Below are 22,001 nucleotides of genomic sequence, written 5' to 3'. Positions count from 1 at the left end.
GACCCAAACAGATCATTGTGATCATGTGGTCTGACCTCTTGTATTACACAGGCTATAGAACTTCCCCAAAATAATACCAGCATAAAACTATACCTTTTTAGAAAAACATCCAGTATTGATTTAAACATTGTAGTGTTGGAGTATCCACCACTGTCCATTGGTAAACATTCGACATATCAATAAAAATTATGACTATCCATTATTTCAACCAAAACGTCTCCTAAGTTTCAGAACAGTTAAGCAACTGTTGCCATCTGTGTAATGTTCTGAATAGAGCAAATTCAAGAAAACTCCCATTGGTATCCAAATCAGGTGGGAGTTAAAAAAAAAAAAAAAAAAATTGGTAAACTTATTTTCAATTGTCATTTGAGCAGTTACTGTCAATGTTTCATTTTATTTCTCCTCTGCTTTTGGAAAGGAGCCATTTTTGGTCTAATGGACTATTTCATAACTATTAATTTTCGAACCAACTGTTGTGGTTCAGTAGCAACTACAATGTGGAACACCTGGATTCTGTTGTAGATCTCATCCTAAATGAAAGTTTTCTACTCTATAAATTAAATAAACCACTTGTTTAAATGAACGGGAAAAACAAATGTATTCATACCTTTACAGCCTCAAAGTAAACCTGTACTGCTTAAGCTGTAGAAATAAGTGTTTGACTCTGTGTGGAGCTGCCACTAAGACACATACTTGGCCCATGGATCGTTCATATTCAAGATCTGGGTTCTGCTATCAGTTCTGCCAGAAACAAGCTTGTGGAAGGGAAGCTCTTAGTTTTGTTTGTAAAATTAAGGTGATTATGTTTGCCTCCTAGAGCAAATGGTATGAGATCTTACTCATTTGGCAGTACACAGAACATAAACAATCAATAAAAGAGGTAAAATCAGAGCTCATATCCTGCTGGTCCCCAGATTAGTGTATCTTCTAAGCCAAAACTATATCTGGAGAGGGAGTCTCTCCTATGTACTGATATATATCATAGAGGTCTGGCTTCATTTTTCCCCAAATGAGCTCTTTTTCTGATCAGTCTTTCATGAACAACACTTTAGCCTGCATGGACTCTATATGATGGTTCAATTGTTGACAATTAGCTGAGAGAGAATTTGCTCAGAGCATAGAGGAGACACTGAGCATGCTTCACCATAGCATTTCCTGACACCTGATTTAAAGTGAAAGTCATTTTCTCCACTGTGAAGGAACAGTTTTACAGTCATCCCCTGTGCTATGCAATACAGTTGAGTTGTTAACTCGCTAGTAGATCTAATGTAGTGAAGTTGGTGCTTCAGATCTATTCATAGATTTTATATGTGTGTGTGTAGATTATGCAAATGTCTTTAGAGGTAAAATTCCAGTCCTCTTGTTGCAGTATACTACTATGAATCAGATTTCCTGAATTGACAATCTTGCTGTGCTTTTATATTCACTGTGCAAATAACCTGAATTTCTTCTAATATTAGGAAACTAGGTTGCTTAAGTAGCCACGTGGGAAAAAAATCAGTACTACTTCTATATTGTGCTAATTACAACTATAAACAAAAATAAAGGATTTGGATTCTTTCAGAATTCAATGGATTTATCAAAATTGTCTGTATTCTGTCTCCAGGATGGAAAGTCACTGAATTGTAATTTTATTCCATTGGATATAAAATTGGATAATTGGGAGGATTTACCAGAGAGTTTTCAACAGAAGCAAAATCGTTCATTGGTAAGAACAATATTTCAAATTTTACTATGGAAATAATGTAATGTTTAATTTGGATCTCTTTAGTTTTTATAAATGGAGAATATTTTGTTACCCTGCCTCAGGTTTCAGTTTCTGGTAACATTTTCTCAATGCAGCCAGATTTTATAAATGTTGATGTGAATGATAAATGTGCATTCTGTTACTTGGCAGATTATCACACCTCCTGTTACCATTTCTGTAGATAGAATCATCATCACATCAATTATTTTCTCCTTTACAGAATTAATAAGTGATGTTCAGAAGTTATTAAAATCACATAATATAAAGGTCATGTTTTAAGCGTTGCATACTGAGAGTAGAGAAAATAGGCTTGACTGCGTCACACTTGTTATACGTGTAGGCCGCGGAGTTCTCAGTGTTCTCTGTGGCCACCCTCGTCTCTTCAGATCAGTGTAGAGCATGACATGCTGAAACTTGTAAGGTCCAGGAATTTTGTCCCTATAATGAAGATTACATCCAAAATACAGCATTAGGACTCTTAGGTTCTAAGTCAAGTTCTCAGAATTTAAGGTAGCCTTGTAACATTGGAAACTTAATTTTTAAGATAGGGGTTTTTTTAAAAGCAATTTCCTATCTTCTTAGAAAAGCAAATTTAAAGTAAATTCTATCATGTGGAATCCTATTGATTCCCTCATGGATTATGACAAGGCTGGGACCTTTAAATATACTGAACAGATCTCAACCAATTGAGCTGATTACCTGGTAGCAGGATAAAGCTATTCTCTCCACTTGGATCAATTAACGGGTAGGAAGCTAATTTTGTCAAGGCTTTTCACAACTATTCACTAGCCAGTGAAGGAGTGTTGAGACTCAAGAATTCTGGATTCAGTTTCAGGCTCTGGAGAAGAGTGTATTTATGGTGCTTATAGACTCTTCTCCTGTTCTTTTCTGCTCCTGTTTCCCAGCACCATCTATTCTTGGGCCCCTCTGTTCCTGTTACCTCCTTTAAAAAGTTCCCGTGTTTCCGCCAGTGCTTTCTCGCCCTTTGCTGTCATGTTAGGTTACTACTATTGCATCACCAGTGTAGGAGAGAGTTTCCCTGCCCTCCATTCTTCTGTTCAGACCCTACAGCATTCCCAGCTGCTAGGAGGAGCAATTTCAGAGATGTTCAGCCTCGGCATAGAGCATGTTCAATTCAGTCAGCACATAAGCATTACAGGATGAGGGATCGTGCTCACTTGATAGAAGCCAGGAGATAATTCTTCAAAGATTCTAACAAACCTCTGCTGAGCACGTGCAAATTGAAATTTCTTGGTGAAATTTGGGTGGATTTTTGTAAGGCAGGAAAAGACACATTCCTAACACCCCAACATCAGTGTGAAATTTCCAAGTACCTGCCTTAAAATATGAAGATGCTAGAGCATCTCAGCAAAATGATTGTAAGAATTTATATATGGTCAAAACATATACTTTTTTCTGTCTTCATTCCCAGAAACAGCTTTCGCTGAAACTTTACAACAAATATTCAACCTCAGGCAGACACAGGACAGGGAAAATTTTACCCTGATCAGACCTTTGCATAAGAAACACTGAAATGTCCAATTTCATTATGTCCTTCCTTACTGCTCCAAGTCAGTGGGGGAGAAATCCTAATAGGTACTTATTTTCATTCCTTAATAAAATTAAGGAGGGAAGTTAGGAGGAAAGGAAAATCATTATGATGGCCTGTATGAAGAGTGGGCTTGTTCCTTTATATTGCTTCTGTCAAACCTGGAATAGTCTGTATATTTTTTTCACAAAGCCTAACCAGCTCATGGTTTAGTAGAAAATGCTCTTTCAACTCATTTGTAGTCATGCCATTCACCACTAGTACTGAAACTAGGCAATTTGCATTACAGATTTAGCATTGGATTTTTTTTTAAGTGAGACATGGGTTGTATCTGTGATCATGATTTCAGACTTTGTTCAAATAGTTTTTTCTGAGCCACAATTCCTTTTGAGAGCAATGGAAGTTTGGCTCAAATAAGAAAGGATGAACTGAGCTTTCTGTCTATATTTTTATGCTACACTAAGAAGGGTTTGCCAATATAACTAGTGAAGATGCAAAAAAAATCTTTTGCCAGTATAGTTAAAAACCTGTTCCTTAAACAAGATAAGTTAATCAGCAGAATAATTTTGTTCCAGCACATCTGTGTCTATATATATAATTGGGCTTTACCAGCATAGCTACATTAAGTGTGTGATTTCCCTTCCCCAAGCACCTTCTAACTGACATAGCTATATAGGAAAATATTTTAAGTTTAGATCCATCCCAAGACTTAATGTTTCGGCAGATCCTTTGAAGCTCACATTAAACATGATTGTCCCGGCAAGAAAACTTTTTTCCAGTTGACAAAATAATTTTAAATATAATAATCTAAAATATTTCAGTGTAGTTAAAGATTTTTCTTTAAATACTTGTGCTGTTGACCACTTGAGTTTCTTTTTACCAGATTCTGAGGTTTGTGAGAGAATGGAGTAGTTTAACAGCCATGAAGCAGAAAATTATCAGAAAAAGTAGCCACATCTTTTGTAGCCCTATTCTTGCTGCAGAAGAAATTTCTAAACAGCAGGCCAAGCTGAGCAGCACCAAAAGGTATGTTTTTTATTCCTTCCTCTTTTGTATTCATTACTGAAGGTGGGGGGGGGGGGGGGGGGGAGATTTTTATCTAATGTTCAGGGGGATCATGTTGAAATATTAAACTGAACATTAAGCAATAACTTTTCTTATAGGCTTATCAGATACCTTCACAAAATATCCCAAATACAGCAGGGGGTGAATTGGTTGAGCAAAAAAAAAAGGCGGAGGGAAAGAAGGAGGGCAAACCAAACTTGTTAAGCAAAACAAAACAACAACAAAAAAAGCTGTGCTTTTAAATTCTCTCATGTCCCCGCCAGACGCAGCAGGGGAAAAATGGCTCCACTAGCCTTCTGTCCAAGAGAAACAGAAAATCACGTTATTTTCTTGGGGGGGAGGGACTACCAGACAAAAGAAATGCTTTCCGGACATTCTAGGTGAAAACTGGACACCATTTTTCATCTCCTTCTATCCTCATTTAATATTTCAACAAAATCATATTTGTGCCTTCATCTTTTGTCTTTCCTCCTGCAAATCCCTCATTTATTATCTTTAGGTCCCAGGAGTCCGAATTTCAGTCTGCCAAAGTACATCATCTTGTTTCTCCAGGCTTAGAAGCAGGAATAAATGACTACAGGCAGTCCCCGGGTTACATGGATCCGACTTACATCGGATCCCTACTTATAAACGGGGTGAGGCAACCCCACACTAGCTACTTCCCCCCAGCAGACCAGAGAGATGCAGAGTGGCTTTTCTCAGCAGACACCTCAGCTTGAAAATAAAGGACTGGGGGAAGTGAGGTGTGGGAGAATAAAACTGAGCTCTGGAGAAATGTTTGGCTAGAGTTTCCCCTACAATATGTACCAGTTCCGACTTACATATAAATTCAACTTAAGAACAAACCTACAGTCCCTATCTTGTACGTAACCCGGGGACTGCCTGTACTTATGTTTATTTCATAATCCAGAATCTCCTTGTATGCTTTCTCAGCCTCATCTCTGTCGTGATTTATTTCATCCTCAAATGCCAGGGTTTTTTTAGTATTCTTGTATGTAAGGTGCCAGTCAGTGGTTAAATCTAAATTTATCTCTTCTGCCTCCTTTCTTGGGTTACAGCTATGCTTTAAGCAGCGGGATCATTTGCAGCTCATGTAAATGTACCAGTTGTAGCTTTTCATCTCGGTGAGGATACAGTGGCACAGGTGGTACGTGCCCACCGAACTCTCATGCTCACATTGCTAGTCCATGCTGAAATACATGCTGTCACATGCACATTTCTGTAGTATCAGAACTAGGGATATTAAATTTAGATTAATTGGCTAATTGAATAGTTGATAAGGGCGCCTCCACCTTTGAAGTGTAACAACAGCCCAGGACTCCCCAAATCTCCATACACTTGCCTGACCTCACCCATTTTCAGCAGCCTATGTCCTGTCTGCTGTGCCCACAGGACTCATTCAGCAGCAGTCTCGAGTTGCTACAAGTTGGGAGCCAACCAACAAAGGGAGGCAGGGAGCTCTGCGGGGACAGACATGAGATAATGAATATGGCAGTGCCAAGTCACTGAGTGACCTGAATAGAATAGCACTAAGCAAGCAACATCCATGCTGCGAGAACTGGACTTGCTTGGGTGAATAGATTATTAGTGCAGCTCTGGTGACCAGGATAGGGTTAATACAGATACATCCCTACCACATAAGCATCTACTTTGGCTGGCCATTTGAGTGGCTCACAAGTCTATACTTGGCTAAGACCTGGCCCTGACCATCAGTTAGGTTGATTTAATAATAATATCTTAAAAGTAACTAAAGGGAGAGAGCATATTGAAGTTTAACAGAGCTTTATTTACAAGAATAAGGATGGTCTTACTCAATATCCTTTGCATTTTTATTGTAAGTTCAAAGATAAACCAATTCTGCCAGAACTCTTCCATGATTTCCAAAGCTTCTTATATTCTTTCCCAAAGAGTGTCTTTTCCAAAACAAGCAAAACAAACAAAAAAACCACACACACATCATGCTGAAACGGTTCATTCAACTGAAATAGGCTTTGCATTGTTTTCTTGACACTTTATAATTACATGTCACGGAAAATAGCTTATTACCTGTTGGCAGCAGAATAAAGAGGCGTCTTTTTAAAAAACAAAATAAGTATTGTCTGCTGTGAAAAAGCTAAAGGAATAAAATACATTTTCCAAACTGTACTCATGCCAGGTTTAGAAAGTTAAGAAATATTTGGAGGGGATTATTTCTGCAGATTTGAATGTTCTCTAAAGAAGTATTCAGTTGTCTGAAATACAATTCGGGGGAAAAGAGAATACTGAAACAACTTGTAATAATTCCAGATATGTGACAAAAGATGATGTTGCTGTAGCCTCACTCAGGAAAGCTGCTAGCAGCGGAGGCAGTGTATGCCTGGTTACAAAGGAAACTGCATTTTACTTGAAAAATGATCATACTTCTGCTGGAGAAACAGATGACCAGTCCACAAAGTAAGTTTGTTAATATTAATAAAGACAAAATAGACACAATTAAGTGATTAATTTTTCCCAAAATTGTAAGATATGAGGCCTTATGTTAATGTGATGCATTGCTTAAGACTGAAGGCATTTACCTTGTGCTGATAAACTAAATCTTATTTCCTACAATTATTTAGATTATTGTATTCAGTTAGCACATTTGTCAATGGACAAATGAATTGTTTAATATGAAAGAAAAACAAAGTTGTACAGTCAGGACAATCAAGAACTTACATGAGAGCGTGTGAGGCTGACAGCAAACAATTGAGAGTAGGCCTGGGTAAAATAGGACCAGCAGGCTGGATCCAGCCTGCCAAGCTGCCAGATCTAGTTCATGAACACAGGAGGGAGCCTCAAGGAGACTCCTGTTTGCCTCACCACCTCCTGCATGCTGCTCAGAAAGGTGACTGCCAGGTCGTTTGTGTTTGACAGCTGCTGGGGGAGAGGCTCCATGCACTGTTCCTACCCCTAGCATGAACCCATTGCCCAGTTTCTGGCCAATGGAAGCTGCCTGTTTGAAAACAGGCAATGTGAGACACAGAGTATGTCTGTGCTTTGAGCTGTGGGTGGGAGCCCCATCTCAAGGTGACATATTCACACTAGTTCTGATTGAGCTACCACATTAAAAATAGTGGTAGGGGAAGCAGCATGAGCAGTGGCCCAGCCTATATGCTGAGCACCTCAGGTGAATAAGTACTTAGGGCAGCTAGTTCTTCCTGATGCCTCAGCTGACACTATTTTTAGCATGCTAGCTTAGTCAGATTTAGGAGAGGTGTGTCTCCTTGAGCTTAGACTCAGATCCCAGTTTGAGCTGTATAGACACGCACACCCCTAACTTATTTAAAATGTTATAGATGTTGGGGAGAGTTTGTCTAAAACTAACTGGAAAGGACCTCTAAGCCTGCTAATTTTTTTTAGCGTTTTCTGTCAGTTTTTTTCTGCATGCCCATGCAAACTCCTTGAGCAGTGTTTCTTAAACTTTAAGACCAAGGAACACCAAATAACTTTTTTTTTTTTGAGGAGCACTAAGGATTTTTTTTGTTAGCAAAAAACAGAAAAGTCATCTGCCCCTTTAAGGGTGGCCATTTTGAACTCTGTGGCACACCTCTGACTGTCTTGCAGCACACTGGTGTGCCACAGAACAGTTTAAGAAACACTATCCTAGAGGGAACTATGCCCAGAATGCTGTGTGATCCCTCCCTTCTGCCTTCCCATAAGCCTCAGAGGTAGAAGAATCTGTGCTCTGTGAGAGAGCTCCCCAAAGTGCACTGCTGCAAGGGTGGTCATGCTAACAGTGTGGATATGCAACAGCAGTTTCCCTGCAGCGCTCTGTGAACAGTGCTGTCACTGCCAGTGCTTTACATCTGCCAGTATAGACAAAGCCTTTGCCAGAATACTTACAAGATACCCATGAAAAATATCTGGACAAACAGGAAGTTCTCACAATTTTCCTCAAAAGAATTTAATCCCATTTACAACTTATTTTATTATAAACTTCAAGGGTAACATTTTATAGAATCCTTTTCTTCTGTATATACACATTATCAGTGCACCTTTTTATGCAAATATAAACTAGCATTTCCACTGGAAAACTAGGAAACTCCAACTAACAATTCAATGTATATATGTATATAATAATTTAATGTGCAGGTGGGTGTGCACAGAGTTTGCATGTACAAAAAAGCGAGGCCTTCTGAAAATCAGTTCATAAAATGTAATTGAAAATGAAATTCAGGTGAGTTAATTGTATTATTCAGTAACCAAAGCAGAATGAGGTTTCATTAAAGTTGATACTTTACATGATTCTAAAAACCCTATTAGTTGTATTATTGAATATTTAAGTATTGTTTACTGATCCTGATGAAGTCCAGTCTTATTAAATAATTGCTTCTTGTCCTCATCACAGGTTACTTCTAAAGGATGGAAAAGTTTCCCCTGTTCTTTATGCTGACTCAGTTCAAGCTCAAGTTGTTGAAGACCCTGCCATATGCAAAGGATATATACAGGCTGTAGATAATAAAGGAAATCCACTTTGTCTTACCTGCCAAAAGCCAACTGTTCAACATTGCAAATCTATTGCTTGGGAAACACGATTTTGTTCTCTTAAATGCCAGGAAGACTTCTTAATTCGCTCTAGTCAGAGTTATCTCAGGAGTAAAGTATTTGAAGTAGAACATGGTGTTTGTCAGCTTTGTAATCTCAATGCCCAGGAACTCTATCTTACCATCAAAAATGCCCCTAAGAATCAACGTAAGAATCTTCTAGAAAGTTCTTGGATGTCTCAGCTTCCGTTAGGACAGGTAATGTCAATGGTGTGTTAATAGTAATGCACAATACATATGTTTATGTAGTAGTTGGTGGTTATGCTCCTTGCATCATTTTAAACCTAAAAAATATTTAACAAATGCACTACTTGGGATGGAAATTTCTATTCCTTTACTTCTAATAGCAATGAAAAAGGGAATTACTCAAAAAAAAATTCTAAAAACAAGAAAACATATCCAAGTAGAATTTTGATCCCAAAAAGGGAGAAATGCCTAATTCCACAAAATCCACTAGGAACTTGACTATAGCTATAGATTTTACATAGAAGGTGCAATAGTACACTGCTGAGTGATATTATAAAACCCTAAGCTAGGTAGATGCTTTTAAGTTGCATTTAATAATGAATGTAATAAGATGTAAGAATGTACTGATTATTACTTCTACTATACAAAAAACTTCTTTAACATAGTGTTTCAATTCTGTAATATAGTAGAACCTCAGAGTTATGAACACTTCAGTAACTTTTCCTTCCCTTCATTATTTTTGTAGTTTAATACAGGTTGTTTTTTTGTGGGGAGGGGGGTAGGAGGGATGTCTGATGTTCCCTAATTTTATGCTACTCATTCCAAATGAAGTGTGTGGTTGTTTGGTTAGTTCATAATTCATGTATTAAGAGCTAGAGAGAGAAATTAGCTGGGTAGTATAGCATCAGAGTCAGACCGTCATATCTAATCTATTTAAAACAGAGACTGTCTGGTGCATAAGCTGTAACTACAGTTTCCTCAGGTTGTGATTCAAAGCTTTGTATGTGAAGCTCCAACTAAGAAGCTTTGAGAACCAATTAAGCTTTGGGCATCAGATTTTCCTACAGAGTGTAAGATTTGAAATACAGCAAAAATAGTATTGTTTTAATTCTTTAAAATCATTTAATAACTTGTAGTACTTTTCAGACTAAAATGGATATTATAGTATTAAACAAGTCTTAACATGAACATGCTGAAATATTATACATCTAATACATTACTTTATTGAAAATAAATAAATTGTTCATTTTTGATCTGTTGCACTTAAAAGAAAAATATCTACATATTGAAAATAAACTAACATTATTTAGATGGAAGCACCTTATATGTCCTATTGGAACTACTAAACAATAAATGAAAACTTGTTTTTGTTTTAAAACAGAGCATTACATTACGTGCTTCATCTAATTATGAATTATATAATAAGGGTAGCTTCATTCACCACTGAAATGCAGCTATTTTTGACTTACAATATGGCCACACCAGCAACATACAGTTAGTTTGACAGGAAGTGAAGTCCAATTAAAGCCACAAGAGAGAGGGGTATGGTGGAACCCTCCTATTATTTCAAAATGTTCATTAAAGTCTTAATAACCTGATGTAATTTCTAGATCTCCTAAGAATACTAACACACACCATTCCTCCATGTTCAAGATGGAGGAGCATTGCTACAGCATTGATTCAGAGGGAATGTTATTTGGCACCTACTGAACAAGCATCAATTCAGAGATCAAAGTTTAAATGTGATACTCTACCCATGCCCATTCAAATTTATGAAAAATTCAGAAATAAACAGTAAAAATTGACATTGGCAATTAACACAATATATTCCTGATCTTTCATGATTGCTTGCAGCAGCCCTTGTTTCAAGAACTGCATTGTGTAACTTGAAACATTTGAAGATACAAAGATTAAAAATAAGTGAGGTCAAACAACAAAGACCAAGTAGTCTCTCTTGCATCCTTTATACAAACACTATTATGTTGTTTACCGTTCATCTCCATGTTATATTTAAATTACAGTAGTCCTTAATCATTTTGAAAGCTTTCTTAAAGTTGTAATATTTCACTGTGCCTTTCATTGGAATGCCCAATGACAAAACTGAAACTTTACTACTAAATATAGCAGAACTGTTAAACAGTCAATATCTAATTATTTGTGAATTGCAAAGTTTATGATGGTATTTTGACCTTTTTTGTAAATTACAAGATTGAAAATGCATCATTTGTCTTATTCTTACATTTTTTTCAGTCGTTACACAGACATTAAGGACAGGTTGTAAACAATACTTAGTTTCTGGTCTCCAATTTTCTCAATACACATACATTAGGATATACCTTTGGGGTCATGTATTTTGCTAAAAGATATCGAACTGCTGTGCGCTTGATGAAAATAAGCCTTCTAAAAATATAATTCCTTGTTGCCTGTTAAAAGTAAAAGAAAAAAATCTAAGACCCAATTTTTTCCTTTTCTCAATGAAAGCTATAAAGAGCTATCTCCATGTTTTCTCTGCTCTTACTATGTAAACATGACTGTAGAATGTGGGACACAATTTAATCAGTTCACAGTTGACTGCTTAAAACTTCTGATGCTGTGCCTTTGTTTACCGCAGTTAAATGAAATTATAACAAACCCAACAGAAGGCCAGTTCTGGCAAGTGGATCATATCAAACCAGTTTATAGTGGAGGAGGACAGTGCACTCTGGAAAATCTTCAAACTTTGTGTACAGTTTGTCATAAGAAGGTTAGTATAAATCAGAACCCATAACTCCTGAATATGTAAGTAAATAGATAATTTATGGAAGTGTAAATGAAAAATTCTACAGCCAGAACTTTGAAAAGTAACTAGTGAATTTGGTCACCAAATTCAAATCACTTTAATTTAAATAGGCCTGATTTTTTGAGGATTGAGCGCTCAGAACTTTCTGAAAATAAGTCGTTTTTATAACTGTCTCAATTATGCTTCCAAAATTGCTAATTGCTTTTCAAAATATTGGCTTAAGTGTATAAGATACAGTATATTCCTACCTGAACCCTGATATGCCTACAATAGGTTCAAATCCTGATACGGAGTTTGATTAAAGTTTTTTATATAAAACTGCCAAAACATTACTTTATATAAGTACTCTATAATGGGTACATTAAAAATTGCTTCCTTCTTTTTTTAACCTCTGGAGGAGGAATTAATAGGATATTTTCCACATAAGTGATCATTTAGGCCAGCAGTCAGCAATGTATGTCACACATGCCATAAGTGGCACACAAGATTTTTGAGTTGCACACGCAATGAAAGCCTAATGGTATGAGTACGTTCACTAGAAAAATCCTCTTAGTTTTCTCCCTTTCACAGGAAAGCTTGAGATGCAAGCCACTGATGTTTTTTACACTTAAACAGTGGGTCAAACATTTTAGACAAAATGGCAGTTCCTAAGAAAGCAAAGTTAGATGTTCACTCGTTTCAGCCTTCTTGGAGACAAAAATACAGATTTATTCAACATAAAAACCATTCTGTGTGTGCTGTAAGAGCTTTGTTTGCTGCACATCAAGTGTCCAATGACATTTTCAAACAAAGCGTGAGAAACACTTCAAGGATGACGCGGACAAGCTGAGTCAATCATACAGGTTCTCGTCAGATACGGAAATCAAAGCAGTGTTCCTACTGACTTCTGTGTTAAAAATCAAGCCACAAAGAATTTACAATGTGTTGCAAAACATGGAAAGCCATTTGCAAAAGGAGAATATATAAAAGAGGTTTTTCCTCAGTTGTTCGGATATTTTGTTCAGGGGTTTGCTCAATAAAGACACAATCATCTCCAGAATAAAAGACTTATCTGTGCCTGCCAGGTCAGTGGAGAGGTCAGTGAAATGGCAGAAAATATTAACAAACAACAGATGTTGGCATTAAAAGATGCAATGGCACTTAGTGTCCGTTCTTGATGAGTTGTGTGGATATAAATGATGTACCATGGTTAGCAGTTCTTGCGAGATAACTGAGACTCAGACAAAGTTTGAGAAGAGTTATGCTGCCTAAAATCCATGCATGGCACAACAGGGGAAGATATAGCGAAGACATTTGTTAATCATTTTGAGGAAAGAGGAATTGATACCCAAAAAAATATTTTCAGTGACAACTGACGATGCCCTGGCTATCATAGGAAAACAAAAGGGATTTGTAAAGATCGTTGAGGATCAAGTTGGCCACCGGACAGTAAATTTTCATTGTATTACTCATCAAGAAAATCTTTGTGCCAAGATTTCTAATGCTGAGTTTAATAATGTGATGACTACACACTGAAGATTGTGAATTTTCTTGTTGCTTGATCTGCCTTGACACATCAGCAGTTTCAAACGCTACTTGAGAAGATGGACAATGAATACAAGGACATTCCACTTCACAGCAGTGTTCATTGGTTAAGCTGTGGGAAAGTTTTAACACTCTTTGTGGACTGTTCTGATGTAATCAAGATTTTTGTCAGCAGAAGGTTAAAACTACCCAAATTGGATGACAACAAATAAGTCACACAACTAATGTTTCTAACTGACATCACCAAGCATCTAAATGAACTCAACCTCTGTGCAGGGTGCAGGCCAAACTGTTATGGATCTTTTTGAAACATGGAAGGCATTTGTTGCGGAACTTGCCATTTTTTCTTGGGACATGGATACCTCAACTTTCCACTATTTCCAACATCTATTGAAACATTGCACCATCAGTGTTTCTGAGATTAGAATGTACATGTAAGAACTCTGATCAGAATTGTCAGATTTCAGGATTTCCAACATTTTGGCCCGATGTTTTCCGCAGACAACTTTAATATCGTCGATATGGATTTGACGTTTCAGTGGATGGGTGTTGAGGATTTTAAAATGCAGCTCATTGAATTATAATGCTCAGACTTATGGGCCTCAAAGTTTAGGGATCTGTGGCACACACTTGAGGCTACCAAGAGAGATCATGGGGTCTCTTCATGACCTGTTATAAAACCCTGCTTGTGAAATTTGACTGTTTGAAGAAAGTGGCATTTTCACTGCAATCAGCATTTGGATTTACATAACTCTGAACAGACATTTTCACATATGAAGTCAGTTCTTTGTCCCTCCCGGAGCCAGTTAACAACTGAATACTCAGAGGCTTGTGTGCTGCTTAAAGTATCAAACTATGAGCCCAGGATCAGAGAACTCAGCAAGGGAATGCAAAACCTGGGATCACACTTAACAGTAAGATCTGCATCTTTATTTATTAATGAAGCTGCTAAAACGTAAGCAGGACTATTACTGACTTTGAAAAGTATCAATGACACGCAGATCCATAAATAGAAGTGAATAAGATAAATCTTGGCACGTCACTTCTGAAAGATTGCTGACCCCTGATTTAAGCTGCATCTACCTCCCCTAAAACATTAACCCACATTTCCTGCTTTGTGTAACTGTAACTTAGCTGACTTCAAAACCAATATAGTACACTGGAAAATGTGACAGGATCATGTCACTAAATAGACAGAATTAAATGAGTTTCATAGTTCTCTATAAGTAAAACTGACAGCGGTGGTTGTAATCACAATTAGTAAGCCTTAGTTTGATTTATAGTGTTAGCCTTAGACACTTTCTTTGTTGGGGTAGTAAATTAAGTTTTCAGGAAGAGAAAGGAAGGGAAGGTATTTTCCATTTGTTATGAATGAAGAGAGAAGCTGCTAGCAGAAAATTACCAAATAGGAAATTTCTCATTGTTTATGTACAAAATAAATAGCACCACTGGAAGCTTCTCTGTGTTGTGATGTTAACACATCTGTTGTACCTAATTTACGGGAGGAGACTATTAGGGCTATGTAATAATCTAATGATAGTACATTTTGAAACATCCTGTTTGATTTTTGGTACCACTGCTGAAAGGCACAATAGGGATGTTTGTTACTGCCAGTTGCAATAGTGTTTTTAATATGAACATGCTTTTACAAAGACTTGAGCTAGGACTACCAAACTTATTTTGCACTGGTAGGTACATAACCATTAAATGGTAATAATTTTAGAAAAAGCTTTTAAAGATGCTTTTGAAGATGCTGTCTTTTTTTTTTAAACTAAATGAGTCTCTCTCACTAATGCAGGTGTGCAATGAATAAAGTTAGATACAGGCATAGAGCCTCTTTACATAACCTTGTAATTTTAAAGTGATTCTCCAATCCCCTTTGGAGTCATATACTACAGATTTCTAATCCTGGCTCTCTGATTTACCATGTGATTTGGTTCTAGCCATTTATTCTGTATCTATTTATCCATGTCAGGAAAGAAATATTACATGTCTCAGTCCTCACAAAACCACCTATAAGAACATTTGTTTGCCCAGCATTGATATACAGGGCTACCTGAATACTAAATACAGTAAAACTCCAATAGTCCGGCATCCAATTGTATAGCATTCCCAATAGTCCGGCATCAAAATGGCAAGAACCTAGTGAGTGAACTTCAGCAAAAAATGAGTCAGAAGGCATCAGCGGCAGCAGCTGAACCGAGCAAAACCGGATGGGACCAAGTCATTCTGCCACTGGGCATTGTGTGATGCTGGACAGTGCTTGTGCTACAATAAAAAGGGTTACACTTTATATACTGTATGTGTGTGTTTGTAAAATTTAAAAAAAGTTTATAGTACCTCCTGATAGTCCATCATATCTGATAATCCAGACCTAGGTCCCAAAGATTATTGGAAGTCTACTGTACAAAGTACTAGTTGATGGTAATGCAGCCTTCAAGTGGACAGGGTTATGAACATCAGGGTCTGCAACATACTTCAATAGTCACCTTCAACAGTTAGCTGGCTAAAATCTCTTAAGTATAACTCATGAATTTAGATGATCGCAGTTTTTCAAAATTGGTTGTGTCATTCTACCACATGTGCATCTTGCAGAAGAAATTAATATAACTTTTATAAATTGACTGACATTTTGGTGACAGAGTAAAAAATAGCAAATTCCACATACGTTATTTTTCTGTAATCTATTAAGAATATCAGACTTCAGGATTCTAGTTTTAAAAAAAGCACATCAAGAATTTCAACTCCAGTAAGAGAGACTGATTTCCTTCTTAATAGGAAAATCAGTATTCAGACTTGATCTGTCTTCTATACTTAGTACTACGTAAGGAATGAGTATGCCAAATTGGAAGACTTTAGTTCAACCAGCATGTGGAAATTGTCACTCTGTTACAAGCGCTGTATTTTAGATAATGAAATAAGTGTTGCAACATGTTTGATCTAACATGAGACAAACCCCCCCCCCCCCCCCCCCCAATTCTCAAATGCAGAATGCCAATGCTAAGTAATTTTTAACATGTACAGACTAGGGATGTGAATGGGTAACTGGTTATCCGATTTCGCAGGGGAAGGGGGGCTGCTGGCCCCAAACCTGAGCAGGCTCATGGACTGGGAGGCCACAGCCCCTCCCACACACTTCTGTCCCAAACAAGGCTGTTGACTTGCAGGCTTGGAGCTGGTAGCCCTCTTCCCCCTTCATGTTTAACCCATTAACTAATTAAATAGGATTTTACATCACTAGTACTGACAGGTCTGTCTTTCTTTCAGAGAACTGCTAAACAAGCCAAGGAAAGAAGCCAAATGAAGCGACATTCTTTAGCTTCGAAGTATGGATCTGATATCTCAAAATTTTTTGTAAAAATGTGAGTAGTATACAATATATACTACTGATGTAAAATGCAAATGTATTTAGTTGTAATATTTCAGAACCATCATGTATGGGAATGGGTTTGGTTGGGCACTGATGCAGAATTCTGAATCTTTACAGTCTAATTATTGTAATAAATAGAATAAATTCTGAAAAATCGGACTCAGGCAAAACCATGGCTGGGGAAAGAAATGGTCATTTTATTCATAATTGCTTCAGTATTTCTGGGATGTCAGAACACCAAATCATTATATTGACATTGTATTCCAAGACTGTTTCTTCACTACATGAATCAGTAATTTGAAAGCTAAGAATCCTTGGGTTTATTGTCCTAAATCAGAAACTTAATATTGTTTTAGTGTATGTGTGAGAACCTATTTTTCTACAGTATTGCTGTTTCCAAACAACATTATTTGTAACTACACCTTTCGGAAATTAGCTCTATTAGCTTTATATTGTTCTGGTGTTCTAGGAGCAAATATCTTACAGTAAAGATGTTTGTTTAAATCATTATTTCATATCTTTGTTTCAGACACTCAAATTATTTTTAATACACAGAATGAATGATGTAAGAAAAGTTTTTTCTACTTCTCTATTTTTATCTATTTTTCAATATTTGGGGGATGCTGTGATACTAAAGTGATAGCAGACATATGAGTACCCTAGACTGATAACTGTCACTGTTGGGGAATTCAGTTTGGATTGGGTTTCTTTTCAGCAATAGTTTTGGCTATGTTTCAAACGAGTAAAGTGACAACGGTTTAACATGTCTCAGACAGAATAAAGTGACAACGGTTTAACTATCAGAATACTTGCAGCTGTTTTCATGTGTTGCATAATATTTTAAAAGATTAACTATCTAATATATGACTGAGTCCAGCTGAAACTGAATTGAATATACATGACAGAGACATTTAAATTTGTTCATGTGACAGAAAACACTATTTCCTATAGGAGCTTTTTGTATTGGATACAATAAAATTTGCATTCTCAGTACTTCCAGAACAATCTCATTTGCATCGCTCACCCTGACAGACAGGAATCTCACTCACTCATTGTGATCACTTGAATTTGGAAAGGTAACAGTCAAAGTCAGCTAACTGATAATGGGGTATTTCAGAAACTGGACCATCACCTCTTATTAGTTGTTTTCACTTTAAACTGGCAAAAGTAGCTAGTAAAATGTCCTTGATGATTCTCAGGGGGGAAAAAAATAATTTTTAGCATATACAAAATTTATTTCTGTGGATTTAATAGCAGCAGGATTTCTCTTCTCGGGGTGCAGCCTCCTAATTAACTGAAGGAAAAACAAATATAAGCATACTAGAAGACGTGGGGGTCAGCCTAGCATGGGGTATGTGTGCAGGCTGCCTATCAACGTCTCCATAGGGTGAGGGTAGGGCTGTGCAGGTCACCTACTCCCTGAGGGCAGAGGCAAGATACCCTGGATTGGCAGCTGCTCCCTGGGGCTGGGTCACTTGCTGCCTTGCTGGTCCTCTGTGATTGTTAAGTAGATCTGTCCCAGCTCTCACATCAAATCACATTCCATACTCATCCTATTGTCCTGGCACAACTTAAAGCAAGCTCAGGGTTTGGTTATGATAATGCATACCAAATTTGGTGATCCCAACTCTTCTGTTTGAGTTTTTCAACAAATAAACTCATGAATGGATGGACATATAGATGCACAAACTCTCTAAAATAAGGTAGCTGTATGTTCAAATAATTGTAGTTTTGTAGGTTATAATAAAACTAATGTCTATATTCATTATTGGGCCCTAAACATAATAGAAAGTCTATATAATTCAGAAGTAAAATTTTAAAATGCTTTTACATAAAAAACCCTCTGCAAATATGTCCAAAATTTCTCTTGTATAAATGTAGACAAAGATTAATCCAGCAGTAATGATAATAGTAAACATAATCCTCTTTGACTGAACTTTACTAATACAGTGTGATAGCGAAATTCAAGTTCTGGGTTTGATCAAACTAGATGCAAAAGTTCATAAGCTCTATGACTGGAAAGTGGCCAGGATCCAAATCTCCTGTTAACCAGAGGGGAAGTTTCCATATTAGCATCAGTGATATCAGTATGTGGTGTTTGGAAAATACAGTTCACTGAATACCCTTTCACACAGCACCGCAGTAGAAAATGGCGACAAGAAAAGCAACTATAGCTAGGGACTTGTAGGTGTCCTCAAACAGGTACACATTTCTCCAGATCTGTAACATTATGGTGACTGAAGTAAGTTTTTGTTCTTGCATTTGTGCACATTTCAGGAGGTACTTGAGAGTGTCAAAGGAAACTGATCTGTCTTGCTATGTACGTTGCAGCCAAAAATCTGAACCGGAATTGCTGAATGGGTCATTCACAAAGATGTACTAATAGAAAAAGTTTCCCCCTCAAACAATTTTTAAAATCCTCCAAAAGAATACTAAGGTATTTTCTTACAGCTACAGTGACCTTTCACTACACATTTTCATCCTTCAGCTGAGAAGCTGACTAAGCTCATTAAAAACTTCAGAGTACAATGGTGGATAATGACTGTGATTATCATTCTGTAGGTATTAACTATTTCAGTGGTGTCTACTGTCATTGGTAAGATTTCTGAAGCTGTAGTCCAAGGAAGCAAGCTTTGGTAATAACTCTTTCAAAAATAGCAAGCCATCTACTTCAGGATCTTGTAACTTTTGGGACAGTTCTGGCAAAACCAATCAAAACCTCAACAACCTCTTTCCACAGCTCAAAGAGCCTCTGTAGTCTGTCAGTGTAACTAAGCCACAGAACAGACTAATTCAGCAGCACCTTTTGCATCTCTCAGCCCATTTTGTACAGAGTTGCAAATCTCCCTTTATTGAGGCCACTGGCATTGACAACATTGATGCACTTTTTCACTACAGATTCAATTTCATCCATGCTTTTCACTGAAGCCTTGCTGACAACTTGGAGGACAAAACAGTGAAACAAAAAAAAATTGAGTTCAGCATTCCTATGCATGCACCCTACATAGCCACTGTGAAGCTTCAACAGTCAAAGTTAATGTGCCCCAACTCCATTCTTGCCTGAACACATTCAAAAATGTTTTTGCAACTGGCTAGTTACTGAGGCTCATGAGACATAAAACACCTTCACACAAACAATGGCAATCAAAGCGAATGCACACAATTACCTTGGGATTCTTTATGACATCAAAGTTCTCATCCAAGCAGAGCGTGTAGAAAGGGCTCTGTGACATTTTTAGTTATTTCATTTTGTAGAAAATTCACCAGATTGCTTGTGCTCCTCTGAATACTTCATTGCTCAGTGGTATATCTTTGACAGGCATATTTTCTGATTGTATGCCCAGAACAATTTTCTTCATAAGTTCTTTGTCACTGAATGGTTTCCTTGCTTTCCTTAAAAATAGTGCAACTCTAAAAGTAGCCACCTTTATCTGAACCACCTTTATTAAAAAGTAGCCTTCTGAGCTGTCACTTGTCTTTCAGGTTCAGTTTTTGCATCTTTTAACAGCTTGCACCTATTACTCACTATGGAAATTCTATGCAATTTCTCTTGCATGCCGGCTATAACAACTCTGCATTGCGTACATTTTAATTTAATTAATTTCATTCTTACAAATACCACACAATGTAACTTGCTTGGGAACTGAATCAGATGGCTTCAGAAACAAGCAGCAGCATTTCACACTGGTCCTGAAATGTTTGTTTTTCTTTCTTTTACTACTTTCTACTTTTCTTAGCAGCAAGTGGCCCCTCTGGGACCATTTCTGTAACCTATTAAGGGTCATTCTGACATGAATTTTTTGAAAAACTTTCCAATATACTTTTGCATTTTTAACTTTTTCCTTGTGCCATGAACAATGAGCATTCTCAAACAACATTAGTGATCTTCCTAATGATGTTGGCCAGCAGCCACTTACCGTATATTCCGGCGTACAAGACGACCTCTGAAGTTAAAAAACATCCCCCAAAAATCGGGGGTCGTCTTGTACGCCGGATGCCCCGCCGCCGGAGCCCCTCCGCGGCTTTGAAAGCCTCGGGGGAAGCCGGCGGCGGGGCATCCCAGGCGCGCATGGGCTGCCCGCCCGCCGGAGCCCCTCCGCGGCTTTGAAAGCCTCGGGGGAAGCCGGCGGGGGGGCATCCCAGGCGCGCATGGGCTGCCCGCCCGCCGGAGCCCCTCCGCGGCTTTGAAAGCCTCGGGGGAAGCCGGCGGCGGGGCATCCCAGGCGCACATGGGCTGCCCCCCCTCCGGAGCCCCGCGGAGGCTTCCCAGCCGCCGGCTTCCCCCGAGGCTTTCAAAGCCGCGGAGGGGCTCCGGCGGGCGGGCAGCCCATGCGCGCCTGGGATGCCCCCCCGCCGGCTTCCCCCGAGGCTTTCAAAGCCGCGGAGGGGCTCCGGCGGGCGGGCAGCCCATGGGCGCCTGGGATGCCCCCCCGCCGGCTTCCCCCGAGGCTTTCAAAGCCGCGGAGGGGCTCCGGCAGGGGGGCAGCCTATGCGCGCCTGGGATGCCCCCCCGCCGGCTTCCCCCGAGGCTTTCAAAGCCGCGGAGGGGCTCCGGCGGGGGGGAGCCCAGGCGCTCCTGGCGGCTTTGCTCCCGGTGCCTCTGGTCTGCTGGGGACCATCTCCAGCAGACCAGGGACACCGGGAGCAAAGGAGGCGGAAGGGCGCTGGGGTATAAGATGAAACCCTATCTTTTAATTAAAAAGATAGGGGGTCGTCTTATACGCCCAGTCGCCCTATACGCCGGAAAATACGGTAGTTACAATAACATGAGATGTAAACATAGTGATTAGCCAATGACTACTAGGCTTTGTGACTTGAAAGAAAACTACATGTATGTAATTCAGCTCTGCCTGTACTGTACCATAATCTTTAGAAGAGAATGAGCGTGCACTATGATTTATGAGGTTTACAAGGCAACTTTAATACTCATCAACAGTTGTGGCATTTTGAAGGTGGCCTCAAGCTACATTTGAGAAACACTGAACTAAGGTAGTTGCAGGAAAACATGACATGTTTTTGGCAAATTAAGTTTCTCTTTTTCCCTTCACCCTTTGTATTTTGATAAAGGCATAAAGGGAAACAAGAAGACCTTTTATAAATACATTAAAAGGAAGAGGAAGACCAAGGACAGGGTAGGCCCACTGCTTAGTGAGGAGGGAGAAGCAATCAGGGAACTTGGAAATGGCGGAGATGCTCAATGACTTCTGTGTTTCGGTCTTCACCGAGAAGTCTGGAGGTGTGCCTAACGTAGTGAATACAAGCAGAGAGAGGGTAAGTTTAGAAGATAGGATACACAAAGAACAAGTTAAAAATCACTTAGGAAAGTTAGATGTCAGCAAGTCACCAGGTCCTGACGAAATGCATCCCAGGATACTCAAGGAGCTGATAGAGGAGGTATCTGAGCCTTTAGCTATGATCTTTGAAAAATCATGGCAGAC

The 22,001-nt window shown here is 38.5% G+C and overlaps 1 protein-coding gene across 1 annotated transcript in view; it reads left to right on the top strand.

Moving 5' to 3' along the window:
* The window catches only part of ZRANB3 (zinc finger RANBP2-type containing 3), a 124,610-nt gene that overhangs the window by 93,924 nt on the left and 8,685 nt on the right, over positions 1-22,001 (top strand). Inside the window, exons 16-21 of the mRNA XM_075933286.1 lie at positions 1,607-1,708; positions 4,180-4,322; positions 6,648-6,794; positions 8,728-9,121; positions 11,502-11,633; positions 16,461-16,555. Of these exons, the coding sequence (XP_075789401.1) occupies positions 1,607-1,708; positions 4,180-4,322; positions 6,648-6,794; positions 8,728-9,121; positions 11,502-11,633; positions 16,461-16,555 (1,013 nt within the window). The remainder of the gene's footprint in view (positions 1-1,606; positions 1,709-4,179; positions 4,323-6,647; positions 6,795-8,727; positions 9,122-11,501; positions 11,634-16,460; positions 16,556-22,001) is intronic.

The sequence above is a fragment of the Pelodiscus sinensis genome, chromosome 7 (assembly GCF_049634645.1).
Source record: "Pelodiscus sinensis isolate JC-2024 chromosome 7, ASM4963464v1, whole genome shotgun sequence".
Taxonomy (NCBI): domain Eukaryota; kingdom Metazoa; phylum Chordata; order Testudines; family Trionychidae; genus Pelodiscus; species Pelodiscus sinensis.
This window is presented reverse-complemented; position numbering and strand designations above follow the sequence as displayed.